General features: G+C 36.2%; 2 protein-coding genes across 6 annotated transcripts; both read left to right on the top strand.

Moving 5' to 3' along the window:
• The first annotated feature begins 255 nt into the window (after window positions 1-255).
• On the top strand, window positions 256-24,329 carry LOC113508972 (xaa-Pro aminopeptidase ApepP). Of its 5 annotated transcripts, none has more exons than XM_026892192.1 (18): window positions 256-349; window positions 11,526-11,587; window positions 12,849-12,955; window positions 13,538-13,709; window positions 14,372-14,484; window positions 15,418-15,553; window positions 15,720-15,815; window positions 16,292-16,488; window positions 16,958-17,038; window positions 17,472-17,561; window positions 18,625-18,755; window positions 19,609-19,761; window positions 20,272-20,404; window positions 20,871-21,048; window positions 21,660-21,751; window positions 22,498-22,611; window positions 23,485-23,615; window positions 24,263-24,329. In XM_026892192.1, the coding sequence occupies exons 3-17, from the start codon at window positions 12,860-12,862 to the stop codon at window positions 23,608-23,610; spliced, it is 1,908 nt and encodes a 635-aa protein (XP_026747993.1). In that variant the 5' UTR covers window positions 256-349; window positions 11,526-11,587; window positions 12,849-12,859; the 3' UTR covers window positions 23,611-23,615; window positions 24,263-24,329. The 5 variants fall into 5 exon arrangements, with proteins under 5 accessions (XP_026747993.1, XP_026747992.1, XP_026747994.1 ...); XM_026892191.1 differs by having other exon boundaries at window positions 12,846-12,955; XM_026892190.1 differs by lacking the exon at window positions 256-349 and adding an exon at window positions 10,626-10,756.
• On the top strand, window positions 370-5,699 carry LOC113508995 (histone chaperone asf1). The gene is made up of 2 exons (XM_026892225.1): window positions 370-1,384; window positions 3,011-5,699. The coding sequence occupies exon 1, from the start codon at window positions 733-735 to the stop codon at window positions 1,381-1,383; it is 651 nt and encodes a 216-aa protein (XP_026748026.1). The 5' UTR covers window positions 370-732; the 3' UTR covers window position 1,384; window positions 3,011-5,699.
• Window positions 24,330-25,723: the final 1,394 nt, after the last annotated feature.

Genomic DNA, 25,723 nt, shown 5'->3' with positions numbered 1-25,723 from the left:
TTCCCTCCTTACTCTCTCTGCTCGATTGGGACCATAATGAGTCATGGGTTTATTAAATAATTGTCCACCTATGTTGCGTTATGCTAGGCCATAGAGTTAATTCAAACATAAATAAAAAGGAATTAAGTGAATAATCTTAATCTATTTTTCAAATGACGTAGCCTTGTACCTTGCCTTATCTTCTGAAAATCGAGTAGAATCGTCTAATTGCTTATGGTTCCCCAATGATTATTTGAACTAGTCACACTCATTTCACTCTTTACTCTATGTTTATGACTTATCAAAATCTATTTTGACATTTATCGGTTTTAGAAAGGAGTGGAAAACAAGTTGGAATACTACAAGAAATGTGAGTATACCTAAATTCGATAAAGCGGTTCATACGCTGTCATTCAATCTAGTTATACCAGCTAAGTTTTCAAAGCAAAGACTCGGTGGACATTCAGTTTACTTTCGTGATTCCAATTATCATCACTGCTGTCAAATGTTTTAACTTTTTAATTTTAGTACGTGTCATTCCCACGACGGCGCTGCAGTCAGCAGTTATTTTGATCACGTGATCATTTCAACCGCCAAAATTATTGTCATTTTTTTCGGCGACCCGCAGATTTTTCTGTCGTTACAAGAAAACGGTTATATTCCTGATATTTCTAACGTTAACACCGCTAATTCTACATCAAGTCGCGTGCACAACGTTTATTTGAAGTGAGGAAATAATAAAAACTTACAATCATGGCTAAAGTGCACATAACCAATGTTGTAGTATTGGACAACCCGAGTCCGTTTTTGAACCCTTTTCAATTCGAATTAACCTTCGAATGCATCGAAGAACTTAAGGAAGACTTAGAATGGAAGATGATATACGTGGGGTCTGCGGAAACAGAGGAACACGATCAAGTTCTGGACACAATTTACGTCGGGCCCATACCGGAGGGCCGTCACATGTTTGTATTTCAGGCTCCACCGCCCGACGTCACTAGAATCCCCGAAAACGACGCTCTAGGCGTCACCGTCGTCCTCCTAACATGTTCATATAGAGGTCAAGAGTTCGTCAGAGTAGGTTATTTCATAAACAACGAATACTCAGAAACAGAACCAGAATTACGTGAGAATCCACCGGCAAAGCCCCAATTTGACAAGGTCGTAAGGAATATCCTTGCTTCTGAACCTCGTGTGACGAGATTTAAGATTAATTGGGCGGAACCCGACGCAGCGGCGGCTGCAGACTCAGGAGATGGGAATCTCGAAAGTTCACACGCACCAAGTAACGACTCTTACGGTGCATCGTTCAATGCTGACAGTCAAATTAGTGCTATAGAGTTCCAAGGTAGTTTGAGTGGGTACGGTGATAATTCAAACTCCATCGCTCCAATGGAATGCTGAGGTTAGTTTCTCTATTGTTAATTGTATTTTTTCTTGTCATTTTACCTCCTTGCAACTGTTTTCTTGACGATGATGATATTTAATAAGTTATAACATAAATTTTAAATGCTGTTTGCAACATAACTTCTTGAAAGTTGTTGTATGACTCTATGATTCAGTCAAAAGAGTGAGTTATAAAAAAATACATAAAAACTTGTGTGCTTTTAATTTTAAGTCCATGAGTAGATTTTTTATGGTACTTTATTCAGGTTAGTAAAATTTAATGCTGTTTTGTAGTCACATATTCATTATAGCATTATAAAAGTACTTGTTTAAACTTGTTTACGTTTGGTTAATTTCCACTATGATTCATTAGTGCATTCAGCCGTACTATACTTTTATGTTAATTTAATATTATGCAGGTAGGTAGGTTAAAAGTACATCATATGATTGTTATAAACACTCTGAGCATTGATCACCATACTCGCAGTGTATTTGCAATTAAATATTTCTATATATAAAAACTTTATTTCCTTATATTGTTATAAGTTGATATAAAATTATAAATGAAACATTAATTAACAACAATCTTTTACAAGGGACTTGTATATAAAGGTTTCCCTAACCTTTGATTTCTATATTATTTATAGATTGTCTATAAATAAGTGGTAAACATAAAATGTCAGGTTGTCTGGTATATGTCACTGAGCCACGTGGGTCTGTTGATGTATTGTTCATGCAGAATGATTCATTTATCAGTTGATAATAAGTTAGTGAAAATAAATTAACAACAAGCAAACCATATTAAATGAATAATGTTAGTCACATTACACAGTCCTTGAAAAGGAATGTTTAAAAAAATAATACTTTTTAAACTTTCTGTTAAACTCTTAACAGCCTTATCAAGTAGCATAGTGTTCATTAAATTGTGTTTTGATAAAATTTTGAAAGTATTCAAACCTGGGGAGTTTCACAGCAAGAGCACTTAGGAAGCGGTGACGGGTGAATTTGACCTTCAAAAAGTGCTACTTAGTAGCCTAATTTGAATAAATGACTTTTGATTTTGATTTTGTAGGTTTATTATCTAGCTCTGCTCCTATTAACTATTTATTAATGGTTTAGTCACTTGTATTTATCTGGATAGCTATTTATTAATATAATTAATGAAATTTATATCATTTACTCTGCACATAGGATATATCATCACTTTTACATGTATTTTTTTTAGAACACAAGTCAAAATAAACAATAGGAATACCCTGCATCAGTTTCTAAAGTAAAATTTACCTCTCAGCTGTATCATGATTTACTAGAAGCCAATTCCAACACAGCTTGAGAATGCTATGCCACATTAAAACAATTTAAATATCATTATCATCAAATTATAATGTTTCTTACATAAATAATCAGTTAACTAGTCTGATAGCCAGTCTAACCAAGGGGTATCGTGTTGCCCAGGTAACTGGGTTGAGGAGGTCAGATAGGCAGTCGCTACTTGTAAAACACTGGTACTTAGGTGAAACCGGTTGGACTGGTAGCCGACCCCAACATAGTTGGGAAAAGGCTAGGCCGATGATGAAATAATCAGTTAGCTAAAGATATACATGTTGCTATTTACTTAATAATTATTTATCTATCTTTGTTTCAGGTCACCAGAAGTTGAGTAATGGACTTATTTGTGTAGTGTAAACTGAATAATGGACTGAAACATAGTTTAGCTAATGCGGGCCGTCAAATGTGACAATACTAACTCAATACAAGGAAAAATAGCTAAATACTTTGATATATATCATGATGAAATGGTGTAAAAGCAGTGTAAGAGCTGTCAAAATGTAAGCAGAGCTTAATGACACTCAAAAACAGACATAACAAACTAGAGGTAATTTTAACTATTGTGAGAAAGATTCATTATTAAATGATGCAACGGTTTACTCACGCGTATTTATCGAGATTGCCCGACCGTTTAAGTCCGAAACTAGTGAGGCGATCCCGATAAATACGCGTGAGTTAACCGTTGTTTCAGCTAATAATACTATTTGAATCAGAATAATTAATGTTTAATGAGAAATTTACTCTCAAATTTACTCTTCTTGATTTCAATTTCTTACTGTCAAACTTTAATGCACTGTGTTGAGATAGTTTTAATGACTGTTTTTGATTGTCATTTAGTTATCTGAGTTAACAAACTGTGCTGGCTCTTAGACAAACTTCCAGGTTGTATTATGCTGGTATGTCAGAATGGATTGTGTTAACACTTTGTGAGCAATAAAACGCGCTTTAACATTTGGGTCATATGTAATGGAATAATTGCTTTGAAAGACCAGTCAGTATTCAAAAATAATTATAGTTTTCACACAATATTGATACTTTTTGAAGAAAGTTGTTTATTACACAGACAAATTGACTACTTACATATTATAATAACAAATTTCGTTAGGCGAAATCCTGATTGTGTAAGATTAGTTTACTTATGTGTATGTATCGAAATCGTTTCACTAGTTTCGGACCCAACCAGAGTCCTTAATGATGCGCTATCGCGGTGGCGGGCGAGTCTGTCACAGTTCTAGAGTTTGGCTCGCGACCCCGTCTGTGCCGGGTCCGAAACTAGTCGGTCGATAAATACGCGTGAGTAAACCGTTACAAATTAACGACTGACTGGTCCATGTTGACAAATTCTGATTTGAATGACGTTGCCGACAGCTTAAAATATAACTAAATAATATTTATGTAAGTTAATAGATATATTTTTGTATAATACAATAGACATAATTTTTATTTGATACTTTTTACATCCTGACGCATAGAAAAGAACTCCAAGGCACTAGTGGATAGATGTTCGCCAATAGAATATTAACAGCTTCATTGCAACTGACGAAATCAATAATGTGATAGCAAGGCCGGTCGATCATTGGAGACTAAACAGTATGTCAGTCTTCCTTAATTTGAAGCTGTAAAGCTCTGTTAGATTCTGACTGCACGAATAGCCAAGTGGTTGAGGTCGCCACGCTTAAACGACTGTGTGTGACGTGTCGCGAGTTCAATCCCCTCGTAGGACAAGCATTTTGTCATGTGCGAATGCTTGTCCTGAGCCTACGTATCTCTGTGTATGTGACTTGGTTGTGTAAATCCCGCGATACGAGGATAACATTCTTTCACGCGGGATTCGTTAAATTCAAAATAGTTATGAATTGTTTTTATTTCAGTGTGCACATCTATTTTTTTAAAGTAGATAATAAACAAAACTGTTTTATCTCAAATACCTAGTAAATCCCACCTGTTAAATTCACCAGCCGCCAATGAAATGAGTAACAGCCGTTGCTATCACCTAATATTATCAATTTTGGCCATATTTTATAACTAGCAGCTCTAACGGACTTCTTTTAACATGCGTCGCTTTGTAATAAATTGTAAACTTTAAACAAATCAATCTCAGACTTTCTCTCTTAACGGGTAATGTTTTTTTTTTATATTTTACCTTCCTGTATTATTTTTCGATTATTTCTGTGCTGGACATGTGACTATTCAATGTAACTTTTTTTAGTTGGTGTAAAATTTCTTTAAAACCTCTTCGGATATTAATAAATAGGGAAGTGTTATAATATAATATATAAAATTATATTATTGTGGAACATCACTTTCGATCGCTTTCAAGGCATTTTAATTACTCCTTATAACACAAGTTTTTATAATTTGAATCGTGACTAGGAATTTATATTGTATTAACACATTTCTAAATATAATTTGGATCTCAACTACTCTCGTTTACCTAATTTTTTTTGTATATTTCTAACCTATATCATTATTTTTCTTCAATCAGTTCATGTAATAGGATTTTTTAAAAGTTACGAGAAAATTCGCTATGTATGAATGCGGATAAACAAATACCAGTGTGACGAAAATCCATATAACAATATGTAATAATACGTAGGCAAATTACTGCTCCAAGGTTTAATTTTGTAAAAAAAACGAATTTAAATATTTGGCGTTAAACTGGTAATGCATTTTATAAAAAAACAACGAATAAATATCTGGTGTTTCAACTTTTTCTTAAACATTCAAGTGTTGAATCGATTTAATTACTAAAAAATGCTTACATAACGATGATATTTAAAAATAAAATGAAAAAAATAAGGGTTTTATAAAAAACCGTTTAATAAAAACAATGTGACATATGTTTTTGAAACCAGTCGAAAGAAAGTTGTGACTTGTGAAATTTTGTTTAAAAGTATTGTTTTTAGATAAATTGTAATGTTTAAGACTAAAAATTGGTAATTTGTTTCCATTGTCTGATGGCTTGAACATGTATTTTTTAGTTAAATTAAATTGTTTGAAAATTTTCCTCTTTTTTTTCTAAATCAATAAGTTTTTCTTGGTACATATTATAATTTAAAGTGCTTAAAAATAATAAAAATGTCACCCTTGCACATTGGAAACAAATATATTTCGTGGTTTTCTTATAAAATTGTATATTTTGTGTAAATATCTGTGTTTTCAACTGATTATTATCTATTGTACAGACTTAGGCTATCGATTTAAATATATAGTTTGTGTAATTATAATTTTGTTTTTATTTTTACCAATATATTAACCCAAATACTGATTTAACAGCTCAGTGGCCCTAAGTCTTACTAAGTGGTCCCAATCACAAAGCCGTCACATCATAATTTTAATGTTTTATTTGCTTATTACATAGTCCGAAGCTCTGATATACCAAAAATACGGACGATTTGAAAACCCCCTTTTTGAAGTCTCTTGAAAAAGTATTTTTATTTCCCGTATCGTTTAAAGTATTTATTTAATCTTGCTCTTTTAGTATTTTAACCCAATGACCGACAGCGTGTCTTAGTAATGAGTTTTACTAATTTTTTAACCCTTTGGGTACACAACCCTAAGATGGGGTTATTTTAAAAAGAGTAACTTATTGAGTTTCTTGCCGGTTCTTCTCCATAACTATGTCCCTTTGGAACCGTGCAACTAGTCATGACTGTAACGTTTTAAAAGTGCCTGGAAAACGGCCTGTTTGAAATAATAATTTTTGGTTTTAATTTCCAACTCTAGAAGTGATACACCTGAGAAAACTCATACCATTTCTCCAACAATATTTGATATATTTTCGATGTGCCACCGAGTATAAAGAGACGTATTATTTTGACCTTACAAGGTTAACACGCCTACTCTAAACACCCACGTTAGCATAAAGGGCGCGGGATTATGTATCCCAGTGTTATTCTAAAGATTATTTTAAGTACATTTTTCGCCGCATATAAAATTGCCGCCATTTTTCTGGTTGACCCATTTTTGTAGTCTTATCAATATAAAGTTAATTATAGATATGCTTTCAATCACTTTTGCTTTTTGCCCACGTTTTTATACTCACTCTTCTTGTTTATTTGTTTGTCGTTCCGATTGGATTTTTGTAACTCAATTTTTGAGGCACTTCCCGATAAGCTAGCAGGCTCAAATCTTCAGGGTAGCTTCAAACCCGATGACAATGCAATTTACAACTATAAAAACGTCTGGACCAATTTTTATAAAATTTGAATGGAGTGGAATTAAAAACGTGGCTTTTTAGATTTTTGAAATCTATTAATTTTTTATATCAGTGGTATTTCTTTGCTTGAAAGCAAGTAATCGTTATTTGTCTACTTTATCAACTATCTTTAGATAACATGTGTTTTTAGCCTTCAATTAATGAAGTTCATTCACTCTACTGCTATTTCTTCTACTTGCTTTTGTAAGTGTCTCATCCACGATTGTCTATATCAAATCTTTCGAAATTAGACTAGCCGTTTAAGTGTAAAAAGGTGACAAACATACAAAAATGCTTTATTACCTTTATCTAATACTAGCTGTTGCCCGCGACTTCGTCCCCGTGGGTAGAAGATATAAGTTATGATTTATACCTGCCCTGTTTTTTTCACATTTTCCATTGTATCTTCGCTCCTATTAGTCGCAGCGTGATGTTATATAGCCTATAGCCTTCCTCGATAAATGGTCTATTCAACACAAAAATAATTTTTCAAATCGAACCAGTGGTTCCCGAGATTAGCGCGTTCAAACAAACAAACAAACAAACTCTTCAGCTTTATATATTAGTATAGAAGTATAGATATTGTAAAAAACAGACAAACATACAAAAAATCTCTTTCGCCTTTAGCTACAATGTTTAAGAGACATTTTTTGTCGAATATGAATGTTATTGTAGCAGTGTATTATGTAAATGACTTATTCATTAATCTATACTAATATTAGAAAGCTGAAGAGTTTGTTTGTACACGCTAATCTAAGAAACGTCCGGTAAGGTCTGGTTTGAAAAATACTTCAGTATTAGATAGCTCATTTGCTAATGAAGACTATAGGTTTTTTACCATCGTTACGATTAATAGGCCACGCTACGATTAATAGGAGCGAAGCAGTTACGATATATAAAAAAAACGGGAAGAAGTAAAGGTACATTCTATTCATCCGATTTTCAAAATTCCCAACATAAAATCTTTATAACCACGAGGACGAAGTCGCGGTCTACAGCTAGTCTTACTATACTTAGCCTTGCATTATATACCGTGATTTTTTTAGTCGTCTTACAAAAGCAGCCCAGTTCGTGTATCCAATGACTAGAACACGTTCATGATAAAAAAAATAGGTATTTATGAGATTTGAATAAATTTAAAATGCAATTTTTATTCAATATTATGATGTAATTCGTGGTTTTTTAGAAACACAGCTCTGTTGCGAGCGCGGTCCGAGCCTTGTAACAATGGTGAGGGGCGCGGGCGGCGGCGTTTTGATCATTTTTAAGAGTAGGTATTTTCAGATTTCTCTTGTTTAATTTTTCTTCGTACTCATTATCTTAGTTGATTATAATAAAATAATAATCGTGCCTAGGGGTATTTTACGTCGGAGACATGAACTGGGCTCCTTTTGTAAGACGACTAAAAAATCACCGTGTATAAAATGATTTCATACTTCGTTCAGAAGTCTTATATTTGTGTGGTATATTACTTTAAGTCTTAAACAATTCGTTGTAAATAATGTAATTAAAAATTATAGTTTATTGCGAAAAGCCACGAAGTTCAATAAAAAATGATAGTATATTACTATATTATCTGTGATGTAATCTTGGACTACGCTGATAAGTTTCAGTCTTATATTAATATTTGTGGCAAGTCGGTGTGAATTGAATTCATTTATAAATTGGTTATATTTTGTCGATATTGGCAAAGGTATGTATATTTAGTTATCTATATCTATATATACTAATATATAAAGCTGAAGAGTTTGTTTGTTTGAACGCGCTAATCTCAGGAACTACTTGGTCAAATTGAAAAAAAAAACTTTTTGTGTTAAATAGACCATTCATCGAGGAAGGCTTTAGGCTATAAACCATCACGCTGCGACTAATAGGAGCGAAGATACAATGGCAAATGTGGAAAAAAAGGGCAGGTATAAATTATAACTTATATCTAATAACCACGCGGACGAAGTCGCGGGCAACAGCTAGTTATTACATGACTAGCTAGATTATAATGTAAAAAGTAGCTGTCTCGGACTGAATGCGGTAGGCGGAGGACGGGGTATTGTGGCGCGACTTGGGAGCCGCCTATGTCTAGGCCCAGCAGTAGGTAGATCGCGATAGGTGATGCAGCACTTGTAATTTTTGGTTATAGCTGGTATAAAATTATACTTCTAAAGAAGTCGGATAAAACCTACATGTTTATCCACGGTGACGGTGACACTAACGTCCAAACCAGATCTTATCGAAATCGTTCCAGCTGTTTGGGCGTTAAGAGATAACATGCATACAGACCTCTTTTATTAATTTAATATTAGTTCAGTTTCATGTCGGATTCACTATCCACAGTCAGAAAGTAACCGAACCGTCCGAATCACCGTACCTTCATGTCATATCTAGCTCCTTGTAAAACACTGGTACTTAGCTGAATCCGGTTAGACTGGAAGCCGACCCCAACATAGTTGGGATATTAATTTTGTATTATATTCCTGTTAGATCTAATAATACCAGCCTATATACATCCCACTGCTGGGCACAGGCCTTTCCCCACATAGGGAAGGTTTGAGCATTGATCACCGTTATATGTCTATCTGATTAGTTAATCCTACTACTATTATAAAGGAGAAAGTTTGTAAGTATGGATGTATGGATGTTTGTTACTCTTTCACGTAAAAACTACTGAATGGCTTTGAATGAAACTTTACCACAATATAGCTTATACATCAGAATAACTCATAGGCTACAATTTTTGAGGTTTCTAATGTGAGGTCGTAAAAAACACATTTTTTGTGCTTACATTGCAAACGCTGACTGAATCCTACAAGATAGATAGAAGGCAGATAGATAGATAGAAGGCAGGTATAAATTATAACTTATATCTTCTAACCACGCGGACGAAGACGCGGGCAACAGTTAGTAGTACATGAATTGTTACGACAAACCCAACTATTGTCTGTGACTTACGCTTGCAGAGACTTACGAACAGTTGAAACTCTACGCGACTAATATATTTCCATCACGTTATTTCTTGAGACCAAACTAGGGCATTGTGCTTTTAAATTAAATTTATTTAACTTTATACCATTTTGATGTTTAATCACTTAGAAATAGGGTTGGGATTTGAATGTGAATTCTGTATTGTATTCGGTATCGTTTTGATAGTATAGTAAAGGTTTGCACACATTGAATGCACGGATAGCCGAGCGGTGTAGGTCAGGAGTGAAATCATCTGAGTGAGATGTGTCGCTTGTTCGATCGCCGTGTTGGACAAGCATTTGTGTGTTCCAGGAGTGCTTGTTTTGAGTCTGGGTGTTTTTGGGAATTTTACTTGAATTTTTGTGAAAACCCCCACACAAGGATTGAATTCTTTAATGCGAAAGTCATTTAAAAACAATCAGGAATAAAAAAGATGCGTTTCAAAAATGGCAATGGAGTTCAATGGAACACTGGGCTTTCTTATAGGACTATATTATTTAAAATTTTGGCTGTATGAATTTTTTAATAGGCCTCTTCTTAAATTTTTGTCATCTACGGGCGGCAGTCTAATATTATAATTTAATTCAACCATCTGAATTTGAGTGTGGCAAAAAATCCTACTTTTCAGTAGGTAATAACCCGGTGCATTCCAGGGCAATAATCTATGTGAAAACACCTTTACCTACACCATATTCTACCTCTATTCAGTCTCCAATTATTGACTATAGTCGCCTCTTGAGAGTGGACGCGATGGAGCGAATTTGTCACACGTCAAAATAAAACTACGTTTTTATAAAAATACCAATGTCAATCAATTTCAGTGTTATTTTATGATATGAAGTGTATTTTATTTATAAGTAATTCAATGAGGATGTGGAGAACGGGTTGTTTGCTTTTTATTTTACTGTGAGTATATTTACGTGATTCAATTTTGATGAAATATAATTTTGGGATAACGCTTACCGCGCGGGCTGGTTCCATGCGGCAGAATAGAGAATCGTGGAAGGATTTGGGGGAGACCTTTGCCCGGCAGTGGGACACAGTGGGTTAGAGAAAAAAAACTGGGTTCTGGATATAAACAATTTCGTGATACAGCTGATTTCTCTTTAGCAAATAATATAATGTTTTAAACCGTCTTCTAGCTGTGCTTTTCCGATGTTAATCGGTCTAAAATGAACTCCGCGAGCAAATTTTTATTTAGGTTTCCTAAATTAAGTATTCAATAAAAGAACTGGCATATAATACACAGTGAGAATTATAAATCCAAGTGTCGATTCATTTTTTAATTTTAATTTATCTAGTGTTTGCTGGCGGAGAGAATTGTGGGAGGATTTTTTGGGATAGATATATAAAAAAAAATCCCGAACGAAGTCTTTAATCCACTATTTAATACTTGTTTTCAATTATATTGGATATTCTCATAGATTTATGTTACTGTATTATTGATTTGATTAAATTATTTACGGTCTTGCTCAAGTATCTAGACAAGAAAATTTTGGCTACCTATGCACAAATACTTTCTTTGTAAAGTTTAAGTATGTTTTTTGCATGTATGTTTATTTCAATTATTTCCATAGTACCATGATTCATGAAATTTGCTATTCAAATCATTTTATCATTTGGTACATTTTTGTTTTAGTATCGTGCATTTAAAGTATTTCAATATTGTCCACAGCTGTGCCGTGCAGTCGCGCGCTAGCTCGCATGAAGATAGAAGCCTATTTATCGGGAATAAAGGTACCTACACACAATTGCACAGGCACAGTGCAACTAACGTCACTACTAAAAAATGTTTCTCTCTTTCTTACTTACTGTAACGTTTCAAAAGTTTCTGGAAAACGGCCTATTGGAAATAAAAACTTTTGATTTTGAATTGTGAAAACAAACTTGAATACACACTACGCAGTGCTAAACTAATATATTAGTCACGATAAGTCTTCCTGCAAGCCTAGTTTTTCGGCGAAAATTCGATTGTATGTTGTAGGACCGATCTGAACGTTCTTTCTCTCGTTGCTGCCTCTTTTAGTAAGCCGGGCTAATCCCCAAGTACATCCACCTCTTCAGGGGAAAAAGCGGACGATACCCTCGTTTTGTCTCTCCGTCAAAGTTTCCCGTACTAGAAAGAACCACGCCTATTTTCTGACCGGGGTGACATGCTTTTGACTTCAAGCCACGTTGAGGGCACGGCGTGGGGATATGTCGGATTTCCACTGACTAAAACCACCCCGGCCCGTTCTACTGCTTTAGCCAGAGTCACGGTATCGCACGCGCTTGCTCTGCGCGACTGCTGGCCCTCTTGAAACAGTCATATAATCAGAGGACATACTCCGTGCCTGATGCTCAGGACCTAAGTTGGCTGCTTATTGCAATAGGCTATTTGCCAAAAAAGTCTAAGTAGTCCGTTTATCCGATAGACTGCTTTCCCAAAAATATACTGTATTTTTAATTTTATCAAATTATCAAAAAGATGGGAAAAATATTGAATACTTAATTTTCATTTTATCACATCATTAAAGTCATTAAGATTAAAAGCACTTATGAAGAAATGTATGGTGGAGGTGCTAGTAACATCACTTGCTATTATTGTAAGAAGCGTACTGGTAAGTGACGTCACACGAGATTTTTCAAATCACTATCCCCTCACAATCTCCGTGGTCGAGTGGCGTACGCACCGGTTTCAAGGTGTCGCTAACTCTGAGGTCCCGAGTTCGATCCCCAATCGGGTCAATGTAATAATTCACATTGTCTCGGGTCTGGGTGTTTGTGGTACCTTCGTTGTATCTGAATTCCATAACACAAGTGCTTTAGCAACTTACTTTTGTGTTCAGAACTACGTATGTGATGTTGTCCGCGTTTATTTAGTCTAACGAATTCTGTCTAACGAACGAAACAGCTATTTTCCCCAAATACCCAATTTTTTCCACCTCTAAACCTGACAAAACAGGTTTCGTCCCTCAAAGTCCCTTAATTGGATTTTCCCCTATATTTGTTTCAGAAGCATTCCACAACATGTCGCTACAGCGTCTGACGACGCTCCGAGCGGTGATGGCGAGTCAGCCGACCGCTCTCGCCGCGTATATTATACCGACTGCCGATGCTCATAATGTAAGTGAATAGTAGTGACTGGCCTGTTGATCTAGTGGTTAGTGACCCTGATTGGTGTGCCGGAGGTCGTGGGCTCGAGTCCCACTTATGGTATGTATAATAATATGAGAAACTATGTTCCTCCTTTTATAATTTATCTATGTTTTGCTGTTGGAATATCAAATGAATAAATAAAATATTTGTGTGATCCACGAATTATAGTTCTAAGTCTTGGTATCTTTGTGCATGTGACTTGAGTGTTTACGCGCAAAACAAGGACTAAATTAGCTGAGCCGAGCTAGTAGAGTTTAGGATAGAAAATATTGTAGTTCTAACAGTTTGAAATGTGTATAAGCTTGAGTCTCTAGCACCTCAGTGCGTCTGCTATTATAAGGCGACATTTTTTTAGTAATAATAAACGAATTCGACCTGGTCTGATATGGGGGTAAACCATTGCCTGCCCATCATTTGCCACAAAATAAGTTTTAGATACTTACTTGGAAGCGAGCTGTTGAATCTATCTTGAAGAATTTTGATTTTTAGCATACAAAAATATCCAAAAATTCCCCTCATTCTTACAATTCGTATATTTTCTCCAACCAGTCAGAATACATAGCACCGGTAGACGCCCGTCGCGAATGGATATCCGGTTTCACCGGGTCGGCTGGCACGGCGGTTGTGACGTCAGCGGCCGCTCTAGTCTGGACGGACGGACGGTATTACACGCAGTTTGAGAAGGAGGCCGATCTCAAGATATGGACGTTGATGAAGCAGTGTGAGTGTGTTTAAAGTTATCATAATTAATCTATACATATATAATAGGGATGATGACTGGGTATAAAAAGAAAAAATCTCATTAGTCCCTCAGTTAGATAATTGAAAAGTATGACAGTGTAGTGACGTAACGATAGAGTAAAATTTATTCTCGATCACGATCTCGTCACGCGTAAGTTTCATTTACTGTAATTTGGTCAATTTATGTTTGCGGGACAAATTAAAAAATACGTATCCATACAAAAAAATTCAAGACGGACACTGCAAAAAAAATTCTCATCATCCCTACTAATGGATTAAAAAAATCGGAAATCGGAATCGTTTTTAAATGTCTGTATTCAAATTTTACCAAAATCTGTCCAGCCATTTCCGAGTTTTGGCGAGACTAATGAGTTTTTATACACTCACTTTCTTGTTTGTTTGTCGTTCCGTTTGGATTCTTGCAACTAAATTTTGAGGCACTTACCGATATTGCTAGCAGGCTGATTTTTTTAGGGTAGCTTCAAACTCGATGACAATACAATTTACAACTATAAAAAAAATCTGGACTGATTTTGATAAAATTTGAATGACCTTTTAAAAACCTGGATCTTTAAATTTTGTAAACCTATTAATTGTTAGTATAATATAAGTTGTGGAATATTAATTAATATATTGTTGCAGCTTTACCTGAAACGCCGACTCTAGAGAAATGGTTGTGTAACAACCTGAGCGAGGGTTCCGCTGTTGGAGTAGACCCTCACACCTTCACAAGGGAGGAGTGGACTCCGTTACAGGTAACTTAGGTTCAAAGGTACATAAAGTATCTTTCTCAAGAGAACATAGTCAGTGCCGTATTGTCCATAAGGCTGTTTAGGCCAGTGCCTAGGGGCCCCCTATGACCCAGCGGCCCACCACTATTACTAGGGGCCCTGCACTCACAGCGACTGTGGCCAAAGTATCTAAAAAAAGGTCGATAATTTTTTCACTGAATGAAAATAACTTGAACCAAGGGGGCCCCCACTCCTTTGTTGCCTCGAGGCCTGGGGGCCCCTAGATCCGGCCCTGAACATAGTTCACTGGATGTGATACAAAGTTAATAAACCAATAGCTACAACCCAATGTGTGCTGCTTAATACTAAGAAAAATTATAATGCTTAACTCATATATTACCCTTCTACCTACCGACCTATTACTTTAGGACCTACTGATAGTTACTTGTACTTGTATATATGTCGATAATAAACTTCTATATACGTCCCACTGCTGGGCACAGGCCTGTTCCCGTATAGGGAAGGTTTGAGCATTGATCACCACGCTAGCTCACTGCGGACGATTTCAGATTTCAATGTTTGGTATCTAAGTTTCTTCAAGATGTTTTTTTTCACCGTTTTTAGCATGCGATAATTACTTTGTGATTTGAACCTACTCGGTTAGCCTAATGGTATGTATAGGTCATCACGCCAAACCCACTGAACGCGACGACGTGTCGCGGTATAGATCCCCGCGTAGGACAAGCGTTTGTGTGATCCACGAATGCTTGTTCTGAGTCTGGGTGTCTTTGTGCATGAGACTTTAATGTTTGTGAAACCCCCCTACTGGTACCCCCGCAACACAAGGATTTAATTCCTTAAATTCGGGAGGTGCTTTTAATAAAATACTTATGACTTGGCTTTCCAACATTCTTCCAACTACCAATGTTAGTTATCTTGATATTTTTTCATTCCCAGACAGCTCTATCCAAGGTGAACATGCAACTCATAGCGGTGCCTAAGAACTTGGTTGATGAAGCGCGTCGTATCAACAACCACCCGCCGCCAGCCAGACCTAACAACACGGTTATACCGCTAGCTGTCAATTATACAGGTAATACTATTGCTCCTGCTCCTAATAGGAGCTCCATTCCTCGTTTAATGGTCTATTCAACACAAAAATATTTTTTCAATTTGGACCAGTAGTTCCTGAGATTAGCGCGTTCAAACAAACAAACTCTTCAGCTTTATATATTAGTATAGATTATAACTTTTCCCAGGCAAACCTGCTGGTCAGAAGATCCGTGAGCTTCGCAACAAGATGGTGGACAAGAACGCATCAGCTTTGATCATCACTGCTCTTGATGAAGTCGCATGTAAGTCGAATACGAAATTAAAATATAGTAGAACATTGATTAATCAAATCGGTCCTAAGCTTTATATAAAAAAATAACGCAGTACTGTATAATTTTTGTTTTGTTTTAAAAAATTAGAACTAGCGATGCTAAATAAATGCTGTGATCTCCTGTAAATGGGTATGATTATGTAGTAGTTTGTTTTGTTTTCTGTAAATTTTGTAAGTTTAGAATTATAATTATCTATGCAGCATAAACACGTCATTATTAACAGCTATTCAGTATTGTAATCTGCGGACAGCGTTGTGGGTAGTATGTATATTATTTTAGCAAATAAATACTTGAAATGTAAACCTTAATATGCTATTGCTTGTTGTCCCAATAAAATAAAACTCATTATTGTTTATGTGAGTTCTTCGTTATAAATAAAACAATCTTCGGCCACTTGGAACTTTTGCACTTTAAAACCATGCTCAACTTACAAATTCATTTTCCAGATACCCTCAATCTTCGAGGCAGCGACATCAAATACAACCCTGTATTCTTCTCCTACCTCATCATAACGCCCACATCAGTAGTGTTGTTCCACACGGGATGTTTACCGGAACCAGTGCTGTCCCAGCTGTCTGCCGAAGGAGTTGAAGTGCAGGAGTATCCTTATGAAGAAGTTGAGGAATATTTGAAGAATATGGCTGTGAGTGTTATATATTTTTTGGTTTTTCTAAGCCAATTTGTTCATATTATGTGATTTCATTTAATTTTAAAATTGAAGAAATAAAAATTCTGCACTTTTTAATATAAAAAAAAAATGGAATGTTACTAGACTATTTTGGACATACGTTTTCATACATATTCTATATCTATACATATTTATTTTAATTACTAGCTGTTGCCCGCGACTTCGTCCGCGTGGTTAGAAGATATAAATTATGATTTATACCAGCCCTGTTTTTTCCACATTTTCCCTTGTATCTTCGCTCCTATTAGTCGCCGCGTGGTTTGGTTTAAAATAAAATAAACAATCAATTTAAACCAGTAGTTCCTGAGATTAGCGCGTTCAAACAAACTAACTCTTAGCTTTATATGTTAGTATAGATTGAATTATCCAAAAACCCAAATTATCCAAAAAAAACAGTATTAATAGTATATTATACATATTTCAGAAAGAGCTATCGCAATGCGGCAAGCATTCCATTTGGTTGTCAAGTGATGCGAGCGAAGCTATTCACAGAGCGGCTTCTGGGGTAAGTACAAGGCATACTAATATTATAAATGCGGAAGTACCTCAGGTATTTTATATTAGACGACCTTCAGCTATGCTTGACGCGGTCGGTCCATAGATGGGTGACCATCTTTGTCATAACGAGTTCCTCCGTTTTTCGAAAGGCACGTTAAATTGTGGGTCCCGGCTGTTATTCCAACATCTTTGACAGTCGTCACAGGTAGTCGGAAGCTTGAAAGTCTGACAACCAGTCTAACTAAGGAGTATCGTGTTGCGCAGGTAACTGGGTTGAGGAGGTCGGATAGGCAGTCGCTCCTTGTAAAAAACACTAGTAGCTGAATCCGGTTTGACTGGAAGCCGACCCCGATAGTAGGAAAAAGGCTAGGATGATGACGACAATCTCAGTTATTTTTTAATTTTCATTTATTTTTATATCTATATATGATTTTTTACAGGTGGATGTCCTAAAAACCCCACTATCGTTAATATCTGAAGTATCTCCAGTTGCTCTTATGAAGCTTGTCAAGAATGAAATCGAATTGGAAGTAAGTATACTATAGTATTTCTAGTTGAGTGGTCGAGGTCACCACGCCAAACCTACTGAGCGCGACGTGTTAGTTCCATCCCCGCGTAGGACAAGCATTTGTGTGATCCACGAATGCTTGTCCCGAGTCTGGGTGTGTTTGTGCATGTGACTTGATGTTTGAGAAACCCTGCGTGATGCAAGGATTAAATTCGTTTATGTCTTAAATTATCCCCTTTGGCATTACATTCTTGGCAGAGTAATTATAGTCGTCTTAGCACCGCGTGAGCTAGCTCCATGTGGTCTAGGATAGAGAATCGTGGGAGGACCTGGGGGAGGCCTTTGCCCAACTGTGGGACACAATGGGTTTAATGAAAAAATTTTTTTACTACAATGGCATATTTGACTAAAAAGACAAGTTTCCCAAAAATATAATAATATCATTTTGCTAGTAAATAGTGTACTAGTAAGAACCTCACACGAGATTTTATTTCACTGTATCCCCTTCATGTTTGTTTACGAGATAAAATAAAAAAGTACGTATCAGATGAACAAGTTTTTAAACAGTTATTTAAAATCATTTTTATTTTTTGACAAATATTTTAATCTTTAGTTTTTAAATTTCATTTCTTAGTGTGTGTTTTTAATTTATTTGTATATTTTATTACAGTATGTAACTTAACTCTTAAAAAACTTGAAAATGTATAAATCGTAATTTATTTTCAATATTTGTAGGCCTTCATGGCAAAACATAGCGCTCCCTATGTATATAACACCGGCTCTTAATGTACCTATATTTAACAAACTAGCTGTTGCCCGCGACTTCGTCCACGTGGTTAGAATTTTCCCCGTTTTTTCCACATTTTTCATTGTATCTTCGCTCCTATTAGTTGCTGCGTGATGTTATATAGCCTATACTCTATAGCCTTCCGTGATAAATGGTCTATTCAACACAAAAATATTTTTTCAAATCGAACCAGTAGTTCCTGAGATTAGCGCGTTCATCCAAACAAACAAACAAACTCTTTAGCTTTATATATTAGTATAGATAAGTATTCTTGATTCTTATTATGTTTTTGTTTCAGGGTTTCCGTCATTGTCACATAAGAGACGGCATAGCAGTGAGTCGGTTACTCAAATGGCTTCACGATCAGATCGACAAGGGATTGCCAGTCACTGAGATACAAGCAGCCGATAAATTACTTGAGTTTAGAAAGTGAGTAAATATATTTATTTATTTAATTGACCGCGTAATACCTGATCTTGTGGTAATTTTACGGTTTTCTCCGTAAGGAACATTATCCTGTTTTAATTTTATGTGAAACAATGAAGACTTATTTAAAAAGAACAGAAAAGTAAAACTGCTATTAATATTTTTGCCAAATCATATTATGTAAATCATAATATATATAAATCTCGTGTTACAATGTTTGTCCTCAATGGACTCCTAAACCACTTAACCGATTATAATAAAATTCACACACCATGTGCAGTTCGATCCGACTTGAGAGATAGGATAGTTTAAATCTCAAGTTATGGTCGCAATTTCTTCTAACCACGCGGACGAAGTCGCGGGCAACAGCTAGTAAGTATTATAAACTATGATGATGGCGACGAAACTTTTAATTTTGATTTTATAAGAAATTGGATAAAACTAACATTAGTTTTATCAACAGTTTTTATTTCAATTACGCCGTTTTCTAGGCACTTTCGAAACGTTATAGTAATGACTCTTGGGTACACGGTTACAAAATGACATTCCTATCGAAAAGAACCGGCAAGAAAATCCATCATTGCATGGATAGTCGAGTGGTTGAGGTCATCACTCCAAACCCACTGAACGCGTCGTGTCGCGTGTTCGATCCCCTCGTAGGATAAGCATTTGTGTGATCCACGAATGCTTGTTCTGAGTCTGGGTGTCTTTGTGCTTGTGACTTGAATTTCTATGAAACACCCTGCGACACAATTATTAAATTCCTTACTGCGGGCGTCGTTGAAAAAAAGAAAAGTTATTCTTTTAAAAATAAATTATTACAGTATAATGTTAACAGCGTAAAATATGAATCCAGGGAAGAAGCGGACTTCATGGGCCCCTCGTTCGAGACGATCCCCGGCGCGGGGGCAAACGGCGCCATCATACACTACAGCCCCTCTAGAGACGGGCCCCAGAAGGTCATCGAGAAGAACGACATGTTTCTTCTCGATTCCGGCGGACAATACAAGTAAGATAATATAAAAAAAACGTAAACAAGCGGACCATCACTGAGTTACATTGCGATAGCGAGGGATTATTATCCCTGTCCTTATCACTCGTACTCGCATATATGGCGGGAGTTGGTCGATGACAGCTGTCGTTACGTGTTTCGTGGTACAAGAAAGCAGTTGTCAACATTTGGTCCCCCTTGAAAATTTGTTTACATACTTTATCTCGTCTCGTTGGCCTTACGTACCGGCACGGATCTTGAGCGCTGACCTTCAACTGCGCAGAAGTGATTGTTTGTGTCCAGTCAGGCGCGGGGCGGATAAATTGCCGCAGCGCATAAATCTTAAATAATCAATGTTTAGCCAAAATAAACATAGAGTTAATAATCTAAGGCTTCTATTCAAAATCCCATAGTCAAGTTCTACATTTGTCTTTGCAATACTTAGCAGTACGCACACATGATTTATCACGAAGGTTATTGATAACGGACATCAAAAAAAAAAACCTTTCAATATTTTTTATTTATCAGGGATGGTACCACAGATATAACGAGAACACGCCACATGGGCAGGTCGCCCACCGCTGAGCAAAAGTCGGCGTTTACCAGAGTATTGAAGGGACAGATGATGGTCGGAAGCGCGCTATTCCCACAAGGCGTTAAGGTAAAGATAAAGATATTTTTTCCCACGTTTATACAGGGAGGAAAGGACGTCATACCGATCCCGTGGTCCAGGGGTTCTGGACATGATTCCAGACCCCCCCTGCGTTGGAATGTTTCATCGGTATTTTCAAACTAAAATAAAGTATGTGTGTGTATGTACTACATTAAGAGTTATTTATAATACACAGGCTACATTTTCATATCTCTGCATCTGGTTGACTGATACAGAATGCCTCAGGCATTAAGTCCGCCATTGTACATTTTGAATATATAAAAAGTGTAAAAAAACTACTTTTACGGATTTTATCGCGGTTTAATCTTAGATTTTAGTTCCCGACATGGATCATGGTCACGGGCAAACTAAAATTTGAAATTAAACCGCGATAAAATCCGTAACAGTAGTTTTATTTAAATGTCTAACATTCGCGTAAATTAAAGAAACTACTAATATACTTGTTGTTCCCCAGGGCAACGTGTTAGACAGTTTCGCCCGCCACTGCCTGTGGCAGGTGGGCCTGGACTACGCGCACGGGACCGGGCACGGCGTGGGACACTGCCTCAACGTGCACGAGGGACCCGCCGGCGTGTCCTGGAGGCCGTACCCGCACGACCCCGGACTCAAGCCCCGCCAGATACTCAGCAACGGTGAGTTCATTTTTGTTATCATCATCGTAGAATTTTCACTATGTGTTGGGTTCGGCTTCCAGTCTAACCGGATTTAACTATCATCTCAGCCTATTGCTGTCCTCTGCTGGACATAAGCCTCTCGATACGTTCTCCAGCGCGACCAGTTCATTGCCACCTGAATCCAACGAGATTCTGGATTCAACTAAGTACCAGTGTTTTAAAAGTTACCTGGGCAACACGATACCCCTTGGTTAGACTGGTTGTCAGACACAGCTTCTTATGACGAAGATGGTCAGCCATCTAGCGACCAACTGCGTCAAGCGTAGCTTATCCTGTGATCGATTCACTTCTGCAGTTATAGCCTAGCCACGAGGCGTATTTTCGGACTAAACATATTATTAAGGGCCGATTTTTCAATCATCAGTTAACATTTATGGCCGTTTGACATATTTTCTGTACAAACGCTGTCAAAACGTCAAACATATTTTTCGAATAAAAGTTATCTGGCGACTGAAAAATCGGACCTTAGTCAAATAATCTATGGCATTAGTAGGTATAAAAAATCTAAAAAATGATGGTTTCTTTACAAATACAATAATATAATGTTTCTATTTCCAAAAAAAATATAGAACCGGGGTACTACAAAGTTGGCGCTTTTGGTATACGTCACGAAGATTTGGTGGAAATAGTGCAAGTTACAAAGGATTCGAAACACCCCAAGGTCAGTGATAACTCGCAAAGGTCAAGTTGTCAAACGTAGAACGCCGATTATTCCATGTGTAGAGTGTAGGTATATCTTACTTGGGTAATGTAGAAGAATCGAACTGTCACACATATGAAACTTAAGTTTCACATGCACAATATATAAGTAGTGCACTAGAGATAGAAAGTGAGATGGAGCATTAACAACACCTCCGATAGTCATCATCATCTCATCCTACAGCTGTCCACTGATGGACATAAGCCTCTTTCTTCGTTAATAAATGATGTAACGGTTTACTCACGCGTATTTATCGGGGTAGCCCGACTAGTTTCGGACCCAACCGGAGTTCTTAATCATGAGCAGACGCGGCGGGATCGATCTTTCTTCGTTCCCCAGCGTGACCGGTTCATTGCCTCAGATAATATTCAAAAATTATTACTTACAGTAGGCACTTGGTTTATTATTATGCTATATGCCACTGAATAATACTGGCTCTGCGAATCGGCTTGTATACATAAGCCCACTTCTGTTGGTCTGAAATTATTATTTATAATGTGTTATACGCGGCTTTGTTCGCCTAAATGTCGCTTGTAGCTAATCATTATCCTCTTTAAACGTAGACGGATAAAAGCCTATGTTAATCCAAGGCCAAAGCTATCTTTATACTAAATTTTATCGTAATCGGTCCAGTGATTTAAACGTGAACAGGTAACAAACATACTGACTTGACTTTCACATTTTTGTAATATTGGTTTGATTTTTAGGCAAGCGGTCTTTTGGGTGATTTCGACGGGCGCGGCGTTCTGGGATTCAATACTCTGACGTTGGTTCCGAATCAAAAGGAATGCATTGACGTCTCATTACTGTCTGATGCTGAGGTAAATTATGTTTATTTCGACCACTGGGACACAGTTGTGAATTTACTAAAGGCCTTTGTCAGGCAATTTGCCTCCCCTAAAGTCTGCCACGATTTTCTATCCTCGGACACTTAAAACTAGCCCACGTTGTATGCGTCTTAGATCGTCCTTGTCTCGCATTTTGGCTGACCTCGGCGATATTGTCCATCCGCTGGCTCCCATTATATGGTGACCTTTGCTTTGTGGTAATGATGGTAGATTTTTATTTTAACACAAATAATATAATCTAAAATAAATCGAACGGAGTGAAAAAATATGGAGGATCTTACCGACTCAAGAACTGCTAAGTCAAAAAAGACATTGGCTAAGGCTATTATAGTTAAAAACTCCAACCTCATACTTGTGTTTAATTGCAAATATTATCTTCTTCGCAGCGCTGTCTGCGTATCAGATAATAAAGATCATACTAGTAGATCCTTTGAAAATTATTTATCGATTCTTAAAACCGGTGTTTGCAACTGTTTTGGGAGTCTGATTCTGGGCTGTTTTCAAATTATAATTACAAGTACGTGACCCATACAGTATTTTATGCCACAATAGCTTGAAAAAGGGCCGCAAACAAAGAATGCCCATTATATAAATGTGATCCGTCCTCGTTTATATAAATGTGGGCGACCTAGGAAGCGGTGGCGAGACGACCTTAACGCTTACCGCGCAGGCTGGTTCCATGCGGCCCAGAATAGAAAGTCGTGGAAGGATTTGGGGGAGGCCTTTGCCCAGCAGTGGGACACAGTGGGCTAGAGAAAAAAAAATCCGTCCTCGAATAAAGCAGTTCTATTTCCCCCTAAATATTTTGTTATTCTCTCTGACATGTCTCTTTTTTATATATTTCAGTTGAACTATATAAATAACTACCACGCGCGTGTGCTAGAAACCCTGGGGCCAATTATGAAGCAGAGAAACCTGAATGAAGATCTCTTGTGGTTGCAAAAGGAATGTTCGCCGTTGGTCAGAGACTAATTTCGGTACGTACCTATAATATATTATAAAATTTACGTTTTTTGATTTTAGTACAAACACATGCGAGAAACAGCTAGTAATGCTAGTTTTTTTTGAAATCCTTGTATAATAGAAAAAAAAAACTTAAATCGCATATCCCCCGCACAGCAGGATTTTTATAACGTCATCTACCTAAGAACACTTGTACTGCTAAAGACCAATTTGATGATACCTACATAATTGAGGTATCGTCAAATTATTTATTTATTTATTTACAAAGAACGGCACATAATACCACTTACACTTTGATTATGTAAAACCGTTTAGCTGTTTAGGCGATGACGTTGTAAAGAATTTTACAAATTTACGCTGTTTTTGCAGACAATCATTTTAATGTAAAATGCTACTGTAAAATTTTATTTTGAAAAGAGTAACTTATGGAGTTTCTTGCCGGTTCTTCTCCATAAGAATGTCACTTTGGAACCGTGCAACTAGAGTCAGTAATATAACGTTTTAAGAGTGCCTGAGATACGGCCTATTTGAAATAAAAACTTTTTGATTTTGATTACATGCGTACAAGATTTTTCCGAAAAACAACCATTCCTTGCAGTTAGCAATAATTTCATACTGGTGTATTTTTGTTCGTAATATTTATTGTTTTCTTTTTTTTCAGGTAATCAAGAAGATATTCCATTCAGCTTTTACTAACTTAAAGTACAATAAACTTTGTTACTAAACTGTTTAGTTATTTTTATGATTTCCCAACAGTGTTAAAAATAGTAAAGGATATTCTCGTGGACATTTCTTTGATAAATAAAACTGCAATGGCTGAACAAATAGTTTAATGAAAAAATAAACAAAAAATTATATTAATGATAAAATAAAACATTTACTTTTATAGATAACATAACAAAAGAATCGAAGAAGTAATTAACGTTCTAAAATACATTATAAAAAAATATTAATATTCTTAAAACTAAACAAAATCAGTGTGCACAATTAAATTGAAGAAGTGTTTTTACTTAACGTAAAGTAAGAATTAAAGTTACTTAAATAAGTTAAGAATATAAAAACATATTATTATACCAAACATGAGTTGCTTCTTCGTAAAATAACCGGCTGCAATAATACTTATATTACAATCTCATATATTGTGATGCTTTTATAAAATACGTGATTTCGTCACGTCAAGTCAGTTAAGATTTAAAACGGAAACAATTTAATATCGACCAGTATTATAAACGTTTTAATTTATTTAACACGTACCAACTTGTGGGACTGCAAGTTAGTTATTATATCTAATAATACCTTCATTAACAACATATACTTAGCCTAACAAATCTTACTAAAGCTCTAATATCAGACTATTAGTCTTTAGAAAAACGCATAAAGAGATATAAATAGGAATAAAAAAGTACCAAATTATCATAAAATATCAGAAAAAACAAGAAGAAACAACAATACCAGCGGCCTATAAACGCCCCTAGTCATTTTATATTGTGCAATGTAAAATTAACTCACTACTCCTCAAAATGACTCACAAAATCCGTAATCACTTTGGCATGGCCGTTCTGCAGTAAATAGGACGGCGGCACCTTATGATATCTGACATAGTGTTTTCTTTGGAACCGCGGTACCTTATTGAGCCGGTGATATAATAAAAAGAGTGGTGATAAGTGCGCTGTGTAAACTGTTATTACCTTTACTTATTTCTAGCTCCACTGCAAACTAGACTCTTGTTTCGCCAATAAAGAAGAGAAAGAGGTTTGAGTTTCACGCCCAAACTGTCGAGTTAGTTTTCTACAACAGTTAGTCGAGGACTCCGATTAGTTCTTACTAAAGAAAACAATATCGCTGTTACGCTACTCCTACAAGTCAGATTATACTGTAAATGACTGCTTTTCTGAATTAAGTTTTAGTGAATGTGTTTGTTTAATATCGTATTATATTATCATTACAACAGCGCTGCTTAGCAAAGAGGCCGGTTTGCAGCAGAACAAGTTGACTGCAACATAATCATTTACCAAAAACGCGAAACCGCTTTAAAGTGTGATAACGTGTCTTAAACAAACAAATAGAAAGAAATATATCAACAAAATAAAAGAGAACGCGATTGGCAGAGTATTACAATCAG

This window comes from Trichoplusia ni, chromosome 3, assembly GCF_003590095.1.
Source record: "Trichoplusia ni isolate ovarian cell line Hi5 chromosome 3, tn1, whole genome shotgun sequence".
Classification (NCBI taxonomy): Eukaryota; Metazoa; Arthropoda; class Insecta; order Lepidoptera; family Noctuidae; genus Trichoplusia; species Trichoplusia ni.
Note: the sequence above shows the minus strand (reverse complement) of the source record. Positions and strands in the feature narration are given on the sequence as shown.